Source organism: Mastigoproctus giganteus, chromosome 1 (assembly GCF_048544385.1).
Source record: "Mastigoproctus giganteus isolate SK-2022 chromosome 1, ASM4854438v1, whole genome shotgun sequence".
Lineage (NCBI taxonomy): Eukaryota > Metazoa > Arthropoda > Arachnida > Uropygi > Thelyphonidae > Mastigoproctus > Mastigoproctus giganteus.
The window spans coordinates 58,856,752-58,877,799 of record NC_143575.1 but is presented as its reverse complement, the minus strand read 5'-3'; the positions used below and the strand labels follow the sequence as shown (position 1 = coordinate 58,877,799).

General features: G+C 40.6%; 1 protein-coding gene across 4 annotated transcripts in view; it reads left to right on the top strand.

Annotated features, from left to right (window-relative positions):
- Positions 1-21,048, top strand: part of LOC150090824 (chromobox protein homolog 3-like) — an 89,731-nt gene that overhangs the window by 46,923 nt on the left and 21,760 nt on the right. For all 4 annotated transcript variants that reach the window (XM_090380201.1, XM_090380189.1, XM_090380196.1 and 1 more), the window contains exon 3: positions 1,908-2,051. In XM_090380201.1, coding sequence (XP_090236327.1) covers positions 1,908-2,051 — 144 coding nt within the window. The remainder of the gene's footprint in view (positions 1-1,907; positions 2,052-21,048) is intronic.

The following is a 21,048-nucleotide window of genomic DNA, read 5'->3' as shown; positions in this document are numbered from 1 at the left end:
TTTTCTAAAAGGTCTATTTTTATAATAGAAATTGCACTACACTTTCATCATTATAATATGTTCTATTATAAGAATCAATTTTGAACGCCTTTGTAATATTTTTCTAGAACACATTTCTGCAGGTTGTGACCATAAAACAATAAAAATAATTTGCATTTTCGGGTTTATTGGGCTTTTCTGTTAGTGCAATCTATTATAAACAAGTAGTAAACTTGATCTTATTGCATTTGTGATTATACCGATAACTGGAATTCTGTAGGTTTTTACATTACGGTATGGTGAAATGAGTTTCTCTTCATTCCTATTTACTTATTTCAATGGTGAAGGGAAAGAGACCAACGGAAAGTGCCAGTGCTGGCACTGCTAGGAAACTAAACCAAATTGATTAAGAAGTACGAAGCAGGACAAAGTTTGTCATCTATTGCATGGAATTAGGTCTCGCTGCTTCAACAGTGAATACTATTTTAAAGGACAGTGCACATATAAAAGAACATGTTAAAGGATCGATGCATTTAAGATCAACACTGATCACAGAACAAGGTTCAGGTGCTATATCGAAGATGGAAATGCTATTAATAATATGGATGGAAAATCAGGTTCAGAAGCAAGTGCCCTTGAGTCTAATGGCCATTCAAGCAAAAGCAAGAAGTATTTATGAAGATATTAAGGATAACTACAGTGAACACCAAGCCAAGTTTGTGGCAAGCAATGGGTGGTTTAATGTTTTGACTAGTTTCCAAAACATTAAAGTATGCAGTGAAGTTGCCAGTGCTGATTCTGCAGCTGCAGAGAAATTTTGATTGTGTTGGGAAAAACTTGCTGACGTTATGCCTGTCTCCTCTCTCTCTTTGGAATTTTATAATTTTGAAATTTTTGTAATTTTGTACACTTTTGTAACTTTTCTTGCACATGAGATTTAAAAAAAAAAATTGAATAGATAATTCTATTTGCATGTTCGTCGAACTTTTCATTTTTGCTTCAATCAAATTCAGCGCTCATAGTTGCGAGTGCTGCGTAAGCATTTAGGGAAATTCTGAGTTATGTTCCGTGGAACGTAACCCTTACATAAGTCGGGGAGTTGCTATTTCCAAAAAAATCTTTGGGCCCAATTTTTTTGTATAACTAGGATTGCTGTAATGTCAGCAGTCACTCAGAGAGTAGAGATGAGGCAGCATTAAAATATTTTAATCTGATATTATTTAGAGTTGACTATTTTATCATGCTTGCAGAGTTTTATTTTATTTATTGATTTTCCATTTCTCTCTCTCATCCTTTGCTTTTCATAAAAATTGATCCCATTATATCCTTCATTGGCTTTGTTGAATCTATTAATACTGCATGCTTAGTAAACTCATAATCCGTATTCATTGTGCATGTTGCTTATACTTTAGTTTTATTAGTAAAGTGTCTTTGAGTTTTGCATAATTTTATTCCTGCTTTGAGTTTACTATTTCATTGACAACTTCTGTTATGCCAAAGTGTGCTTAATCAGATGTCTTTCTAAGGATTATTGTTAAATTTTTGCATATGATACAAAATGACTTTTTAGTGTGTGAGAGATGGAGAGGCAGTGCCTGCTTTCCATATACATCATATCCATTGGCTTCTCTTAATCTCAATTTCATTGAGAATAAGGTAGAATAGTAATACTTGGTACAATCAGTGTAGTTTGTACAAAGTTGGGATTGATGACTACATTTTTGTGTTGATTATAATCATGCTTAAAATTAAGAAGCAGCATGTGTCATGCTCCTTTTGTTTTTGCCACCTGATCAAATGTTCATCATGCACATCCATAACTTAGGCTTTCCATAAAAATTACTAAATCTGTTATTTAACTTCATATTAGTTAAATACTGAATTTTTTAAACAGTTTTTTTTATAATCTTTTAATATTTCATTAAAAGCATGGGAAAGAAGAAGCCTGTGAAAGATATGACCCCACCTCCAGTAGAGGCGGAACCAGAAGAATATGTTGTGGAAAAGATTTTAGATAAACGAATTAGGCATGGATCTGTTGAATATTTTTTGAAGTGGAAAGGATACCCAGAGTAGGTATAATTCTACCTCCAAGAATTATGGCTCTAGAAACTCACCAGACCATTTCACTAAATTTCCCTTTTTTTTTTTTTTTTTCTTTTCCCTTTTCCATTTTCTCTCTCTCTCTCTCTCTCTCTCTCTCTAGATATAGATATTCTATATCTATAAATATAGAATAGAATATCTATTCTATATTTATAGATATAGAATGCCGCATGGACTGATCTGCTTTGCTAATTAAAAAAACTTCTTCCCCAACAGCTGAAATACTACTCATTCGTTTTTGGAAGAATGAAAATCTTCGTTAGAAATGCTTCATAAAATGGTTTCTAAAGTTTTCAGAATGAAGCATTTTAGAAGTTAGAATGAAGTGCAGTATTGAAAAGGGGGTTCCTGGGAGTTCATAAACCCCCCGAATTTTAATGAATTCGGGGGATATTTAAAACATCGATACTTGAAATGAAAAATCCACTAATTTGATACAAGTGGTGTTTTAGTTATTATACCAAGACCGAAAAAAACCACCTTTATTTTTTTTATATATTTATATTTGTCTATAAAACTGAACCACACTTTCATTTCTGTGTTATACCCTCCAGTTTTGTGTTTCAAACGGTCCCATTTTTATGTTCTATGGTTCCTTTCAGGTAGCAGATTGTAAGGACAGACATGTAGAAAGTAGGTTGCCCAATCTACATAGGATGCTTGATTTAAGACAAAAAAGTGACTAATAACACTGAAATAGGAATGCTGTACTGTAGAAAAATGTCAAGAAAAAATATTTTTTAATACTACAGTGGGTGCCACTTATTGTAATCACATTTGGTTTACAAAAATTGATAAATTAAACAGAGGGATTTTTTTTATATATATATAACTGCAATATAAACACTTCAACTGATTTCAGTGTGGAAATTTAAAAAAAAAAAAAAAAAAAAAAATGAATACAAAAACATCTCATAAACATACCGACCTATTTAAAAAAAATTTCCGTTTGTTGTTTTAAATCCTTAGCAGTTAAATTTCGATATGTTCTTCTAACCTGTACAATAATTTGTAGTCTTCACTTTCCCCTCGCTTAAGTTCTAATGCACTCCATAACACTTCAAAGGCACCTCCGTAGCCAGGTGGGAAGGAGCAGCAGTGCATAGCACATGCTTCTTGATTAGACCGGGGTTCGAGCCCGTCACCACCAAATACGGAGGATGTGGAAAGGTCGGGGAATGACCACCGCATATCCCGGAGCAATATGGCCATAGTTGCTAATGCTCCTAAAAAATAAAATAACACTTCAAAAGATTTCCTAATTTCTTTAGTCATTGGCATAACTCTTTGGACATCTATCTTTGTTATCAGAATTTTCATTTTCCTCAATGTCAGTTTTATCTGGTATAATTCCATTGACTATATCCTTTATTGACAGATCACCTGTTGTCAGAAGATTTTCATAAATTTTTACAAACTCTGAACTACTTTCTTCAGTATTTATCACAACACCTGCCTGAATAAATATAGCTTTACAAAAAAGTTTTGAGTGTTTTGTAAATTAAATCCCAAGCACTAGCCATCATATGTGCTGCATCTAAGAAGTTAATTCTTTTTGCTACGTCCTTAGCTTAAGCTCAATTGCTTTCTTCAATTTCTGCAATAATTTTTTGTTGCATTGCCCTCCTCTACAATGTTTTGAAAACCTTTGATTCCTTGATCCAAAGGGTGCACTATGGACATCAGAGTGGTCCTTATTTTTATAAATCATTATTTTAGAATAACTTTTTCTAGTCTTGTTAAATGTAAAATAATAGCATCGAAAATTCCAAGTCAATACAGTAATATTAACACATGCCACAACTAAACTGAATTTCAGTCAATAATGGTATAATTATATTCTAATTGTGGAGATATGTATAATCAAAAAAGTGTTTAAACATTGAGTACTTTTTGTTGTGTTTATTAAAATAAGATGATCCAGTTACACATCTAAAACAATTTTTAACATTGGTACTCTTTATTCATTGCATCCTTCTTTGCTGTTGGATATTTTCTGTGATAATCCTGAATGAACTAGCATTAGCATTAGTTAGTAGTGGCATGTGATGCAAGAAAGCAACTAATTCAGCCACGTGAAAAATATATATATGAGATTATGCTGCATCAGTCAAGAGAAAAAAAAAATTTACAAAACATTTCCCTCTAAATGTTTGTCCAGTTCCTCCTTAAATTTACTTAACCTATCAACAGATGGAAGTTTGTTCTAGTAATTAACCACCCGCTGGCTAGCTAAAGGCAAATTTCCGCACATCTATTCTACATCTGTCTTTTCTCAATTTGAATTTATACCCCCTTAGGTTCGTAATCTGAACAAGTGGAAGAATCCCATTAAAATTCAGCGTGCTCAACCCATTCGAGGCCTTATACACCTCAATCAGATCACCTCACAGGTGCCTACCCTCCAAGTGCTGCAATTTGCAGAACTTAAGCCTCTCTTGGTAAGAGGATCCCTTCATTCCCCTTACCAATCTTGTTGCCCTTCTCTCTACACGCTCAAGCAAATCTACATCCTTCCTAAAATGAGGCCTCCAGACCTGTACGCAATACTCAAGGCGTGGCCTGACCATTGCCTTATACAGAGGGATAATTACCTCGTTTTCATTGCTAGCAAAATTCCTGTATATCAGGAGTGGCCAACTTAATTTGTGTTGCGATCTACATTTTTTTCCTTCAAAATGTGCCGCGGTCTACCCTCTCGTTTTCATTGCTAGCAATGAAAATGAGGTGATTATCCCTCTGTATAAGGCAATGGTCAGGCCACGCCTTGAGTACTGCATACAGGTCTGGAGGCCTCAAAAATTTCATTGCACGAGGTGCACAAATCAAGGGATGACTGTATATTTAAAATTCACCATGAGCGATCGACTCATTGGCCACCCCGCTGTATATCATTTACAAAACCCCATGACCTGCCCTGGCAGCCTGTCTGCATTGCTCAGAAAACTTCATATCTGACTGCACAATTATTCACAGGTCTTTTTCATTTTCTACCACCTTAAGTGATACCACACAGTTGGTATGTTTCTCTGGGGTTACTTCTACCCATATGCAGTACTTTGCATTTGTCAATGTTAAACTTCAGTTGCCACTTCTCAGCCCATCTGCCCAAATTTTCTAGATCCTGTTGCTGTAACTTACTGCCATTAACAACCCTGCAAACTTCGACACTAAATCTGATATATCTTCATCATTATCATTGATAAATATACAAAACAACAGTGGACCCAACACCGAACCCTGTAGGACTCTACTAATAACATTAGTCCACGAAGAGCAGCACCCATTGATTACCACCCTCTGTCTTCTCCCACTGAACCACCCCCCCCCCCCTCGTTGTGGGCACCTGTACGTGGTGAGGGGACCTCCCAGTTATGCTGCTGGTCTCCTAGATTAGCTTCACTGGGATCCAACGCCCATACTTTGGTTCCAGGGTTACATAATTGGAATCCGGCGTGTGCAGCTGTGCACCGCGACCGGTGGAAATTCGGGATCCTGGTAGTTGAGGGGCCTAGCCTTGATACACTACTTTGGCCCCTGCTTCAACAAGATGGGTGGTCCTGGACCAGCTCGACTGGGATCAATCAGCAGATGGTTCTTACTGTGCTCCAATAAGTCTCCCTCCCTTTGGTCCTGGGACGGGATCATGGCTTATTGGAAACGTGGGTATGGTGCAAACTTGGCGTCCCATTCGTGTATGCAGTACCTGCTAGTTCACGAGTGGGCATCCCCTCGTAGAGCTCCGTGGTGGGTGAGGTACTTAGGGCATTGGAAATTTTTATTTTACTCCTATGAGTATTATAAATTCTAATTCTTCTGGGGCCCTAACAAGGCCCCTACCTAATTGAGATGATAACTCAGAAAACACTTCTGTAAAAAGAGACAGAACTGAGGATACACCACCATCAGTGGCACCGCTCTTCCTCTTTATCCAGAAAGGATTAGAAGGGTTGGCAGGATCACCTAAATCTGTAAAAAGGCTGCGTCCTGGCGACAAAAGTCCTGAATCCTACATCCATAGGGGGAATACCTATCACCGTAACTTCCCACAAAACTCTGAATTCTTCACGAGGTGTTATATCAGAGTGAGATCTTCATGTTTCTGAAGAAGAAGAGATCTGCTCTGAATTGAAAGACCAAGGAGTGACTGCTGTCAAGAGAATATCGATACGAAAGGATGGGAATCTTGTCCCTACCCGAGTTCTTATCCTCACATTCAACACCCCATGGCCTCCAAGTTCCATCAAGGCAGGCTATCTAAACTGCCCAGTGAGGATTTATATCCCAAACCCACTGAGGTGTTTTAGATGCCAAAAATACGGCCACTGACAAACATCTTGTCGTGGTAACTCTGCCTGTGCTCGTTGTGGTGTTAAAGACCACAAGAGCAAGGAATGTTCAGCTTCAAAACCGATCTGTGTCAATTACAAGGAGAGCACCCTGCCTACTCTAGAGCATGCTAGCGGTGGAAAAAAAGAGAACTGAAAACAGAGCTGAATATCTCCTACCCAGAGGCCAGAAAACATATCCAACCAATAAATAGCGGGAAACCTTCATATGCCCAGAAGGTTTCTGCTAAGTGCACTATTGGTACACAAACTGAGATGACTATACCACCAAGAGAATCTTTCACTCCGATTGTGCGCTATTTATTGAGTTCACAAAAGCCCACCAAAAAAAAGTCAGCTGCCACTCCTATATCCATATCTCCTAGTGCTCCACCACTACCAAAACCAAGTGGTAAAGAAAAGCTAAAAAGTTCGGAAGAGCCACCTGTAATACCAGAAACAATAGATGTAGAGAATGAGGTATGGGACGAATCAGTCTTGGAACTCTTTGCGGAGGAAGAAATGGACACGGGACAGCGTCCATACTTCCCCAAAAAAGAGAAATCCAAGTCTGACAAAAGTAAGCCCTCAGCACCTCAGAAGCCACCAAGCCGAAATAATGGCCAAATTCCTACAGTGGAACTGTCTTGGATTCTGGAAAAACAATGATGACATCAAGGCCCTTCTGAAAAAGCATGAACAGTTTGCGTTTGCTTGCAGGAGACATTTGAAGACAAACGAAAACCCTTCCTTTCGTAATACTACCATCACTCGAAGAGACAGAACTGGGGATGGACCTGCTCATGGGGGTGTTGCTATTCTTCTGGGCAACCACACCCCATTTCAACATATTCTGCTTTCCACCAACATAAGGCGCCTCCATAGCCAGGTGGGAAGGAGCAGCAGTGCATAGCACACACTCCTTAATTAGACCGGGGTTCAAGCCCGTCACCACCAAATATGGAGGATGCGGAAAGGTTATGGAATGACCGCCGCATATTCCCAGAGCAATATGGCCTTAGTTGCTAATGCTCCTAAAAACCAAATAACAACAACCACCAAAATAGCGGTAGCAGTTTGCCTTATGGTGGGGTTTTTACTAACAGTTTGTTCGGTTTATATGCCACCTGGGGCAGACATCTCTCAGAAAGACCTTGATGATCTCTTTGTACAGCTGCCTTCTCTCTTACTCTTGGGTGATTTTAATGGACATAACACCCTGTGGGCTAGTGCTGACGTTAATGGAAGAGGACATGTCATAGAGCATAAGCTCAGTGACAATGACTTTTCACTCCTAAATGTGGGAACTAATACTTTTTTCCACATGCCTACCCATACGTTCTCTGCCATTGATCTTACTATATGCTCCTCCTATCTCCATCCTTCACTCACTTGGGAAGTAGAGGAGAACCTCTATGGAAGTAATCACTTCCCCGTGATAACCAGTCTAATTAATGGAAGGCAGTGTCTACCTTTTAGGTTACCGCGGTGGAAGGTTGATCTGGCTGATTGGAATGCCTTTCGACATCTGGTAGACTTTTACATCAGTACGGGCGCCTCCGTAGCCAGGTGGGAAGGAGCAGCAGTGCGTAGCACATGCTTCTTGATTAGACCGGGGTTCGAGCCCGTCACCACCAAATACGGAGGATACGGAAAGGTCAGGGAATGACCACCGCATATTCACGGAGCAATATGGCCTTAGTTGCTAATGCTCCTAAAAACCAAATAACAACAACAACATCAGTACAATCAGCCAGGGGTCTGATCAGTGATGCAATGGCGTGCATCACAGAAGGCATTGTCCGTGCAGCTGCAACTACTGTTCCGAAAACATCTGCCGAGTTTCCACAGTTTCCAAAACCTTGGTGGAATGCACAGAAGCAAAAAAAATTAAACAAAACAAAGCTTGGGGGATATTTCGAAGATATTCCACCACAGCCAATCTTAGTCTTCAAGTGTGAATGCACAAAAGCACGCTATATTCGGCGTCAGAGCCAAAAGGCATCGTGGATCCACTTTACATCCACTATTACTCAGTCAACCAGCACTAAAGCAATCTGGGACAAAATCCGGAAAATGAAGGGGAAATATACATCGCACCCTTCATCGGTCCTGGAACGTAATGGATGTGTTATTGCAGATCAAACTGCAATAGCTGATGCTCTTGGGGAAACTTTTGCTACCGTCTCTTCAACATCCTCTTACTCCCCAGAGTACTTGGTTGTGAAAAACAAACATGAAGCAGCCTGTTAACTTCAAATGTAAGGTCCCTCATCCTTATAATGGATCCTTCACCATAGAAGAGCTAAAAACAGCTCTTATTCTTACCAAGCAAGTGTTGCTGGACCCGATCTCATCCATTACGAAATGGTCAAGCACATGTCAGCTAAATCCATGGACCATTTGCTCTTTTTATACAATAGGATCTTTTTAGAAGAGCAATTTCCGGATTCTTGGCATAAGGCAATCATGCTTGCCTTTCCTAAGCCAGGAAAAGATCCAAAAATCCCAACAAACTATCGTCCAGTCGCTCTGACTAGTTGTCTTTGCAAAATCCTGGAGAAAATGGTAAACGCCCATCTTATATGGTATTTGGAAGTAAATGGGCTCCTCTCCAGAGTACAGTGTGGCTTCCGAAGGAATAAGTCCACTTTGGACCGTTTAATTAGGCTCGAAACTTCTATTCGAAATGCCTTTTTAAAACGAGAACACTTGGTGTCCGTGTTCTTTGATATGAAAAAAGCATATGACATAACTTGGAGATTTGGAATTTTAAAAGACCTCTATAGCATTGGCCTTAGTGGTGATCTCCCAGTTTTTATTAAAAACTTTTTAACCCACCGTTCCTTCCAAGTTCGTGTAAGATCCACCCTATCTCGGCCTTTCAGCCAAGAGGAGGGAGTACCTCAAGGATCTGTCTTAAGTGTTACGCTTTTTGCCATCAAAGTGACTTCCATCACGGAACAACTTCCTCCAACTGTGAATTGCGCCCTGTATGTTGATGATTTTAGCATATTCTGTCAATCTTGCAACATGAGGGTAATCGAGAGACAACTGCAACATGCCATTGACCACTTGAGCTCATAGGCAATGAATAATGGCTTTGGTTCTCTCCGCAAAAGACCGTTTGCATTCACTTTTGCCGCAAGCATAATCTTCACCCTGAACCTGAACTGAGACTAGGGCAAAATGCTGTTCCAGTAGTATCAGACTAGATTCTTGGGTGTGAGTCTTGTCTGATAGTCCGAGAATCTAGTCTGATACTACTAGATTCCAGTAGTATCAGACTAGATTCTCGGATGTGCTGTAAAAAGGTCAACTTTCTGTTGACCTTTTTACAGCACATCCATCAACTTCGAGCGAAATGCATTGCATTAGAGGCTTGAACATCCTACGTGCCATCTCATGTATCTCCTGGGGTGCCGACCGATGCACTTTATTACGCCTGTATTGCACACTAGTGCGATCGAAATTATACTATGGGTTCCAGGTATATGCATCTGCTAGATGCAGTGTACTTCGATGGTTGGACCCCATCCACCATCAGGCAGTTCGTATTGCTACTGGAGCATTTCGCACATCTCCAGTCCAAAGTCTATGTCGAAGCATATGAGCCATCACTATTGCTTCGTAGGAAACAGTTGGCTTTACAGTATGCTTTCAAACTAAAATCCCTGCCAGGCCATCTGTTTTTGAGCCACGATGGGAAAATCTCTATAAAACTCGTCAGACTGCCAACCATCCCTTTGGTATTCATGTACAGGAACTAATCAGAGAACTCAATATAATCATAGAGAATGTTGCCGTATCCACAAAGCAACCAGCTCCACGATGGCATGCTTGAACACCACCGTGCAATTTCTCTATTAACAAGTGGGGAAAGGCCACCACTTCGAACTCTATATACCAAAAACTATATGCTGCCCACCGAGCTAAATACCCCGACATCTTGCATGTCTTCACTGATGGCTCGAAGTCGGAGGTATCTGTTGTGTCTGCCGCCATCTTCCAAAATAACACTATATCTGAGCAGATACCCGACAAATGCAGCACATACTCAGCAGCAAACCACTGCAACCCCAGAAGAACCATAGCCTGTTAGTCCCCTATACAGACTACAGGCAATTAATGCGCAAAAGATTACTCTCCCGGTGGCAACAATCTTAGCATGGGCAGGTCACAAACAAACTCTATCAGATAAAGCCTGTAATAAAACTATGGCGGTCGAGTCTGCGCAGGAACCGCCGAGAGGAAGTTGTTCTAGCTCATCTCCACATAGGACACAGCCATCTTACTCATTCATTCCTGCTGAGGGTGGACAACACTCCTATGTTGACACCTTTCTAACAGTAAGACATATTTTATCCTAGTGCCCACTTTACAGGCACGAACGTAGTCTATATTTTACTGCTTTTAGCCATCTGACTGAGCCTTATACACTCCGTGAGATTTTATCCAACAATGCAAATTTATCGGCTATATTTAGCTATTTAAAATGTTTAAATATTTTTACATGTATTTAAAAGTTACTGTCTTTATAAACTTTTTACATATCCTTATTTCTTAACGTAGTGACCTAATTTTTTAGGTCGCTGAAATATTTTCTTTTTCATGTTCTGGTGCATTATAGCTTTAGTCGCTGATGCGCCAATAAAACCCAAAACAACCAACTCAACCATCCTTTTATCCATTGTAGCAACTTACCCTTAATACCATTCTGCTGCAATTTGTACAGTAGGCTTCCATGCACAACAGTGTCAAAAGCTTTCCTGAAATTCAAGTATATGATATCAGAATTATTTTTTGCATCCAGTTCCTTTGTAACCACATCGTAGTATCCAATCAAAATTGTCAGACAATACTTTGCCCTAACAAAACCCATGCTGTGCCTGAATTATTGCTGTAGTCTTGTCTAGATGATTCTGCAATGCATCTTTAACCAGTGACTCCATTATTTTACCCAGAACAGAAGTTAAACTAACTGGTCTGTAATTACTCGTCACCCTTCGATCCCCCTTTGTGAATTGGGGATAAATTTGCATATTTCCAGTCCGTGGTGGCCTCCCCTGAGTCCAAGGATCCTCTCGTAATTATAGCTACGTTTTGCTTGCTTCCTTTAATATAACTGGATAGATCCCATCCACCCCGGTTGCCTTTCTTATGTTTAATTTCAACAATTTTTCCTCCACTTTGCTCTCAGTTATTACAAAATCATTAAGCACCCTGCTACAATTTGATAACCTTCTGGCATTTTCAAACCTTAATAACTCCTTGTGTGTGAATATAGATGCAAAATACTCATTCAGTTTGTTTGCTATCTGAGCAGGATTATCAATAGTCGAACCATCGATATCTAGTGGACCAATGAAATTCATCTCCTTCCTTTTAGAGTTTATATAAGTAAAGAAATCCCAGCTGTTTTTCTTAGCATCCTTTGCCAAAGATTTGTTGTAATCTGCCTTCACCTTAATCAAGTCACAAAGGAGGTTAGCCTCCTTTGTGACTTGATTACAGACTAGCTTATATCTGCCATAGGCTTCTGTGTCGCTTGATGATTTATATGCATCCCATGTATTTTTCTTCTCTGCCACAAGTCTCATTAGTTCATTAGACAACCATTTGGGCCTAAACCTTGAACAGTATTTCTTAATAGGTATTAAACTTCTAGTAGCTTCCACGATTACTTCCTTGAATGCTTCTCACTTAGAATTTGATTTTGGTAACATCATAGTTGATCCCACTGGACAGAGTTTTAAAACTGTCTGAGACCACTGTAGTCACCTTTACGGAAGCAAAAATCCTTTCCTTTACCCCTGATGGTAATTATATCTTTAAGTAAATCCCACATCAGTACACTGTGATCTCAGTGCCACCTAGGGATCACAGTAGAGTCACATGATGCAAGAAAGCAATCTTATACAGCATCAGCCAAAAAAAAGAACTTCCCATTTCACTGATCCATTCATTCCAAATGTTTTTCTAGTTCTTTCTGCCTTGAATTTATTTAAGCTATCAACTTCCACAACAACAGATGGAAGTTTGTTCCAACAATTAACTACCCACTGGCTAAGGGCAAACTTCCACACATCTATTCTACAACAGTCTTTCCTCGGTTTAAATCTATGCCCCCTTGTGTTTGTAATTTTTGCAAGTGGAAGAATCCCCTCAGCATTAAGCCTCCTTAATCTATTCAAGGCCTTATGCACCTCAATCAGATCATCTTGCAGGTGCCTAGTCTCCAGAAGCTGCAATTTGCAGAACTTAAGCCTTTCTTCATAAGAGCACCCCTTTGTTCTCTTCGCAAGTCTTGTTGCCCTTCTCTGTACTCGTTCTAGCAACTCCTACATCCTTCCTAAAATGAGGCTTCCAGACCTGTATGCAGTATTCAAGGTGTGGCCTGACCATCGTCTTATACAAGTGGATAATAACCTTATCCCTGCTCGCAAAATTCTTCTATATCGTTGACAAGACCCCGTGATCTACTCTGGCAGCCTGTCTGCACTGCTCAGAAAACTTCATATCTGACTGCACAATTACCCCAAGATCTCTTTCATTCTCACTACCCTGAGTATAACACCACACAGTTGATTTATTTCCATTTGCTTTTTCTCCTAAAAAAACCTGGAGAAACTCACTCTGTAATTGTCAGATGGCTGTTCTTCTTGTAGCTTCTGCTTAGCAAATGATTTGACCTTGCAGCAACATTTTTTTTTTTTTTAAACTTGGTAAATGGAAGTGTCTCAGTCTTGAAATTTGAATATTTTGTCTTGTCTATAGTTTCCCATTTATTTGTCTTTGAATCTTTTGAATAAAGGTATGTCCAAACTCGATGCTACCTTTGTTAATGAAAAAACCCCAGCTAGCACCATCACAAACATTTGGTGACAGCGTGGCAGCCACAAGATGTTTCGTTCCAACTTTTATTCCAGCAAAACCGCCGATCCAGTGATATGTCTGGTGTTTGATGCTGTGGTATCAAAACAACGCACACATGAACTGTATCAGTCAAATTCCATTCTTCTGTGAAATTTGTGTCAAATATGGATACTTCTTCTATTTCGCATACTTCTGTTCCTTGAGATGATGCAATAGCAGGTACGTCTGAAAGATAATTGTTCCAAATCACTGGCATTCACAGGTAGCCAATCGATATTCTTTTTCCCAAAATATCAGGCAATATCTTTAAATTCCAATGGCAAACAAATATAAAATTTGAATTCAATTCTGCTGATTTTATTGATAAATATCTTTCTGCTCTTAATGTTTCACTGCTTCTTTTTAATAGATTGATTAATCACACATTCACTGGGATTCAACGAGACAGCATCCACACAACTGTTAAAGTATGAACAGCATCTCTGTCACTAATTTTACATCTGTCCATAGCTGCTACAAGCTGTGGAGTCATCGTATCTTTGATATTGTTGTCATTCATTTCTTCAGAGCTTTCCATCTCCCAGTAGGTGGATAATTTTTGTTCAACATGACTGACATTCCGGGAAGAATGTTTTTCCTTGCTTCTGCAGCCGGCTATTCTTCATTGTGCTTATCAGTTTTCGGTAATTTTAAATCCACTCCTAACATACACCTCAGCTGGTCCTTCTGCCTTTGCAAAAGCAAAAATTCTTTGTGCTCAGCAACTTTAATAGCACTTAACGCATCTGACGTCATGATATCAAATAGATCGTTTAAATTTTCCTTGGAACTTGTTTTCTTTTTGCTGATGAATGAACCACTTATGACTTTTCGTGTACTGTAGATTTCTACATAACGTTTTTAGTTTTGTAATACAATTTGAACAGTTGTGAGTTGAGATCCAGGCTTTCTTCCCAAAATACTTGCACTGTTATACAATCTCTAATCCAAAGTTCTCATTGAAAACATAGCACATTCAAGATGTCTTTTTTATTTTTGGAGGGCCTAAGATTTGGTTTTTTATTGGCCCAATGAGATAAATTTGTACACAAACTAGACATTTTTTTACCTTTAGTTCAAAATTTCAAAAAGTTAACTTTACACACATGATAGCTATTGCTGTTGTAGGTTTTAGGAGCATCAGCGACTAATGGCATATTTCTCCATATATACTATCTATAAGTTGCAGCACATGATAGTGGCACCTCCGTAGCCAGGTGGGCAGGACCAGCAGTGCGTAGTACACGCCTCTTGATCAGACTGGGGTTCGAGCCGTAACCACCAAATACGGAGGATGCGGAAAGGTCAGGAAATGACCACCGCATATCCCCGGAGCAATATGGCCTTAGTTGCTACCCCTCAACGTGGGCACCTGTACGTGGTGAGGGGACCTCCCAGTGACGCTGCTGGACTTCCAGACTAGCATCACTGGGATCCAACGCCCACAGCCCAGGTTCCAGGCTTACATCAATGGAATCCGGCGTGTTTGCCGTGCGCTGCGACCCGTGGAAATTCGGAAAGGGGGATCCTGGTGGTTGAGGAGCCCAGCTTCAATACACCACTTTGGCCCCTGCTTCAACAAGACGGGTTGGTCCTGGAAGGCCCGGCTAGGATCAATCGGCTAGTAGGCTCGCCTGCGAGGGTCAACCGTGTCAATGCCACGCCCCTACCCTCATGATCCGAGGGACAGGATTCAGGCTGGCGGCGGTGCGGGTATAGTGTCTGGGTAGCCCTGGTGTTCCACTCCCGAGCGCATTTATTGCATGCCGGGTAGTGGGCGTCCCTTTGGGCTCTGTGGTGGGTGGGGAGCCCGGGCACTGAACAATTTAAAAACTATATGAATCTTGATAAACATATTTCTTCAGGGGCCTCAACCCGGTCCCTATCTGCAAACATAGACGAAGACACAGATAGTATTATTAGTACAAAGAGGCAGCGAACTGAAGTACCATCAGGGCCTGTTCCAAGGTTCCTAATTATACACTCCACCGGTGAAAAACCGATTGGTAAAATGTCGCCCTTTTTTATTCAAAAAGGGTTAGATGGGTTAGCAGGTTCTCCCAAATCAGTTAAGAGGCTCCGTTCTGGAGACCTTAATTGAAACTAAAAATGACAGGCAATCTGAACATTAATCGGAGGAATACTTATAACAGTGACACCACACAGAACACTCAATTCATCAAGAGGTGTCATTTCGGAGTGGGACCTTCTCAACGTAACCAAGGAGGAAATCTGCTCCGAATTAAAACCCCAGGGAGTTATTGCCGTCAAGAGAATTACTGCGCGAAGGGATGGAAAAATTGTTAAAACCAGGAGCGTTATCCTGACTTTTAACTCTCCTAAACCTCCTGATGAGATTAAAGCTGGATACATCAACTGTTCAGTGCATCCATACGTTTCGAACCCTTTACTGTGTTTTAAATGCCAGAAGTATGGACATTCTCAAATGGCCTGCCGTGGAGTCCTTGCATGCGCTCGATGCGGTGCAAAGGACCATGAAACAACAGCATGTTCAGCCGCAAAACCCACCTGTATTAACTGTGAAGGCAAACACCCAGCCTACGAGCATGCCAGAGGTGGAAAGAAGAAAAAGAACTTCAACGGCTGAAGGCAGAGCTAAATATATCATACCAGGAGGCAAGGAAATCGGTCAAACCCCTGAATATCAACAAACCTACCTACACCCAGAAGGTAGCAGGGAGATGTTCCGTCGGAACTCAGACGGACATGACCATTCCTCCAAAGGAGTCCTTCACTCCCATCGCGCGGTATCTCTTAAGTTCTCAAAAACCTGCACAAAAGGACCAATCAGCTGCCACTCCTATATCGGTACCTCCTAATGCTCCACAAGTAACAAAGATAATTATGAAAGAAAAGAATAAGGAAGGGGAAGTCCCCCCCTAGTACCCAAGAAAAGATGGATGTCGAGCAGAAGGAGGTACCTGAAGATTCAGTCTTGGAACTCTTTGCTGAGGAGGAAATGGACACGGGACAGCGTCCATTCTTCCCCAAAAAAGACAAATCCAAGACTGATAAAAGTAAGCCCTCAGCACCTCAGAAGCCGCCTGATGGACCCACCAAGCCAAAATAATGGCTAAATTCCTACAATGGAATTGTCGTGGATTCCGGCGAAATATTGATGACATAAAGGCCCTCCTGCAAAAGCACGAGCCAGTTTGCTTTTACTTGCAGGAGACATATCTAAAGGCAGTTTTTCGAAGGGATAGAATTGCGGATGGCTCTGTACATGGGGGAGTGGCTATCCTTGTGGGTAACCAGACCCCAGTGCAGCCCTTGCTAATTACAACCAGCATAGAGGCTGTTGCAATTTGCCTTTCAGTGGGATTTTTATTAACTGTGTGCTCTGTTTATTTGCCACCTGGGACTGACATCTCCCAGGCAGACCTTGATGATCTTCTAACGCAGCTGCCTCCCCCTTTCTTACTTCTCGGGGATTTTAACGGACATATCACCCTGTGGGGTAGTGCTAACATCAACGGAAGGGGACGAGTCATAGAGCGTGTGCTCAGTGACAACGACCTTTCCCTTCTAAATACTGGAACAAACACCTTCTTCCACATGCCTACCCGTACTTTTTCTGCCATTGATCTCTCTATCTGCTCCCCTTCTCTACTCCCAAACCTTGGTGGAATTCACAATGCACAGCAGCAAAAAAGGCTCAAAACAAAGCGTGGGGGATATTCCACCGATATCCTACCACGACCAACCTTATAGCCTTTAAACGTGCACGAGCCAAAGCACGATATATCCATCATCAGAGTCAAGAGGAATCATGGATCCGTTTTACCTCATCTATTAACCAGGCTACCAATTCTAAGGTAGTCTGGAATAAAATCCAGAAAATGAAGGGAAAATATACATCCCACCCTTCTGCAATCCTAGATTATAATGGATGCGCTATTGCAGATCCAACTGCAATAGCCAATTCTCTTGGGGAAACATTCTCTAACATCTCTGCAACATCTTCGTATTCTCCAGAGTTCCTGGTCCTGAAATATAAAATCGAAAAACAGGCACTTAACTTTAAATCTAAGAGCATTTATCCCTACAACGGGGATTTCACTATTCTGGAACTGACAAGAGCCCTTGCACTTTCCAAAGCAAGTGCCGTTGGACCAGATGGCATCCCTTATGAAATGATTAAACATCTTTCATCAAAATCTATGGATTGTCTGCTCCTTTTGTATAACAGAATCTTTACTGAAGGGCAGTTTCCAGACTCCTGGCGAAAGGCAATCGTTCTTGCCTTTCCTAAGCCAGGAAAGGATCCAAAAGTCACCACCAATTATCGTCCTATTGCTCTGACTAGCTGTCTGTGCAAAATCCTGGAGAGAATGGTTAATTCCCATTTAATATGGTACTTAGAATCAAACGACCTCTCCAAAATCCAGTGCGGCTTCCAAAGGAACCGGTCCACTTTGGACCATCTTATTAGACTGGAAACATCCATCCGGGATGCTTTCCTAAAACGCGAACACTTGGTGTCGGTGTTCTTTGACATGGAGAAAGCGTATGACACAACTTCGAGATTTGGCATCTTAAAAGATCTGCATAGCCTTAGCCTTAGGGGGCAACTCCCCATTTTTATTAAAAACTTTTTAGCCAATCGATCTTTCCAAGTTCGTGTGGGATCCTCACTCTCTCGTTCCTTCAGTCAAGAGGAGGGAGTACCACAAGGATCAGTATTAAGTGTCACGCTTTTTGCCATCAAAGTAAATTCCATCACAGAACAACTTCCTCCAACTGTAAACAGTGCCCTCTATGTTGATGACTTTAGCATATTTTGTCAGTCATGCAACATGAGGGTTATTGAAAGACAACTGCAGAAAGCTATTGATCGCCTCAACTCCTGGGCTCTTGCTAATGGCTTCAGGTTCTCGCCGGAGAAGACCATTTGCGTACACTTTTGTCGTAAGCGTAATCTTCATCCTGAACCTGAATTAAAGCTCGGACAAAATGCAATTCCAGTAGCAACGGACACAAAATTCTTGGGACTCGTATTCGATAAAAAGCTGACCTTTCTGGATCACATCCGTCAACTCCGCACAGAGCGCACAAGAGGGCTGAATATTTTGCGCTCTCTTTCCTCAACATCTTGGGGTGCAGATCAATGCACCCTACTACGCATCTATCGTGCACTTGTACGATCCAGACTAGATTACGGGTCCCTGGTATACAATTCGGCCAGAGACAGTGTACTTTGATGGCTGGATCCTGTCCATCATCAGGCTCTCCGTATCGCTATTGGAGCATTTCGAACATCTCCTGTCCAGAGCTTATACATCGAAGCAAATGAACCACCGTTATCACTTCGACGTAAGCAGTTGTCTCTAAAGTATGCCTTAAAACTGAAATCCCTGCCAGACCATCCGTGGCCATTCGTTTTTGAGCCACGAATGGAAAATTTGTACAACACCCGTAAGACTGCCAATCGTACTTTTGGTATTCGTTTCCAAGAGCTACTCAAAGAACTTAATATTAAGGTAGACAAGGTTGCCCAAACACCAAAGCAACCCCTTCCACCCTTGCATGCTCATGTTCCAACATGTGACTTGTCCCTTAGAAATTGGGGAAAGTCGGACACTCCATCGTCTGTCTACCTGCAGCTTTATTCAGCACACCGAGCTGAACATTCTGACTTCGCGCCAGTTTACACAGACGGTTCGAAGTCGGAATCATATGTGGGATCTGCTGCTGTCTTTACAGACAGCACTACATCGGAGCAGATTCCCTCTGAATGCAATATATTTACTGCAGAGCTGCATGCTATAGAGTTAGCCTTGGCTCACATTAGTGAATGCCAATACCAACGGTTCATTTTATATTCTGATTCTCTCAGCGTGTTACAGGCTTTAATATCTGTGAGATATAATCCTCATCCAGTTCTGTCTAGTATTCAGCAGAAGATTCACTTCCTCCTCGGACGTGAATATGATATCTGCTTCTGCTGGATTCCCAGCCACATTGGGATTAGGGGAAATGATTTGGCTGACGCCGCAGCCAAATCAGCAATTCCCAATAATAACCGCTGCCTGTCAGTCCCCTATACAGACTACAGGCAAATAATACACCAAAAGATATATTCCCAATGGCAGGATTCATGGAATAGACAGACTGCGAATAAATTATATCAAATAAAGCCTGTAATTGAACCGTGGCAGTCTAGTCTGCGCAGGAATCGTAAGGAGGAAGTTGTTCTTGCCCGGATCCGCATAGAACACAGTTATTTAACTCATTCATTTTTGCTGAGGGCTGATGACCCTCCTATGTGTGTGTGTGTCCTGTGGCACAATTTTAACGATTAGACACCTTTTAATTGACTGTCCAGATTTTAGCAATATCCGTTTTACCGCTTTTAACCATCTGACTGAGCCGTATACACTCAGATTTTATCTGACAATGACAATGTGTCTGCTGTTTTTAGCTTTTTTAAATCAATAAAGGTTTTTACTCGTATTTAAAATTTTTACGTTATTGTTATGTCTTTTATTATATATCTGGACATGGTGGCCTAACTACTTAGGTCACTGAGAGAATAAATTTTTATATATTACCTGGTTTTGGCGCATTATAGCCTTGGTTGCTAATGCTCCTAAAAACCAAATAACAACAACAACAACACATGATAGCATCTATTGTCATGGGCTCTGTGTGCTGACTGGTCTGACCACATTGAAACTTTATACAAGGAATGAAATTTGTTCGTGCAGTGAAAACAAGTGCCACATTGGTACCTTGTAACTACATTTAGGTCAGTGTGGCACATGTTCCTGATATCAAATCCATTTGAAATTCTGCAGTTTTTCATAATTGATAGAAAGGTACAAAGCTGAAAAAAAAAAAAATATATATATTTTAAAATTCTCCCTTATATAAATAAGGACCACCCTAATGAATATTGATGAAATAAGAGTTTCGTGTTGTTCAAATAAGATAAGCTTATCTGAATAAAATTCTGATAAGCTGAAATTTGAGATGTCATCTGTGCATTTATATTGTTTTTGCATTCAACTGGTAGGTTAATATGTGGATACTCACTTTTCCCAATAATGAAATGGCTTTTTTTTTTTTTTTTTTTTTTTGTTAGTCTTGTACACCTTCCGATCGATCGATTGTTGCAAATAACAGTGATTGACAGGCTTAGCCCCTCCCACTGGTTGCATTTTACTTGGCATTGAAATAAATCCCCCCTCCCTTCCCAGCGCTGTTTTAAAGTCAGAAAACAAGTTCCCAATTTTAAAATAGCAGGATGTTTATTCACCCTTGCAGCCGTTTTAAAATTGAGAATTTGTTTTATTTTCATGTAAAGTTTTTTCATTCTCAATCATCTAACTCGTGCAGTTTTCTGTTTAAAGGTTTGCACAAAGAGGCTGTGAAACACAATTTTAATGCAGTCTCTCTGACTACACTTAGGCATCATATGCATTTAGAATTTTCTTCTTTTCACTTAAACTTAAATTTCTGCCTTTCTGCAGCATTTCTGTTCTAAGAAAAATTAAATCATGGGTTCAGTTCTCAACAGATGTCAATTGCAAACTGAGCTCACGTCTGTTCGCGGAAAGCAGACAGTACTGCATATATGCACTCTGAGATCACATGATCACCATAGCAAAACTGTTTGGACAGTGTGATTAAACACTAATAACTTTTCGTGCATAGCTGTAAAACTTCACAAAGTGGGTTGGATTGCTCCTTTCCC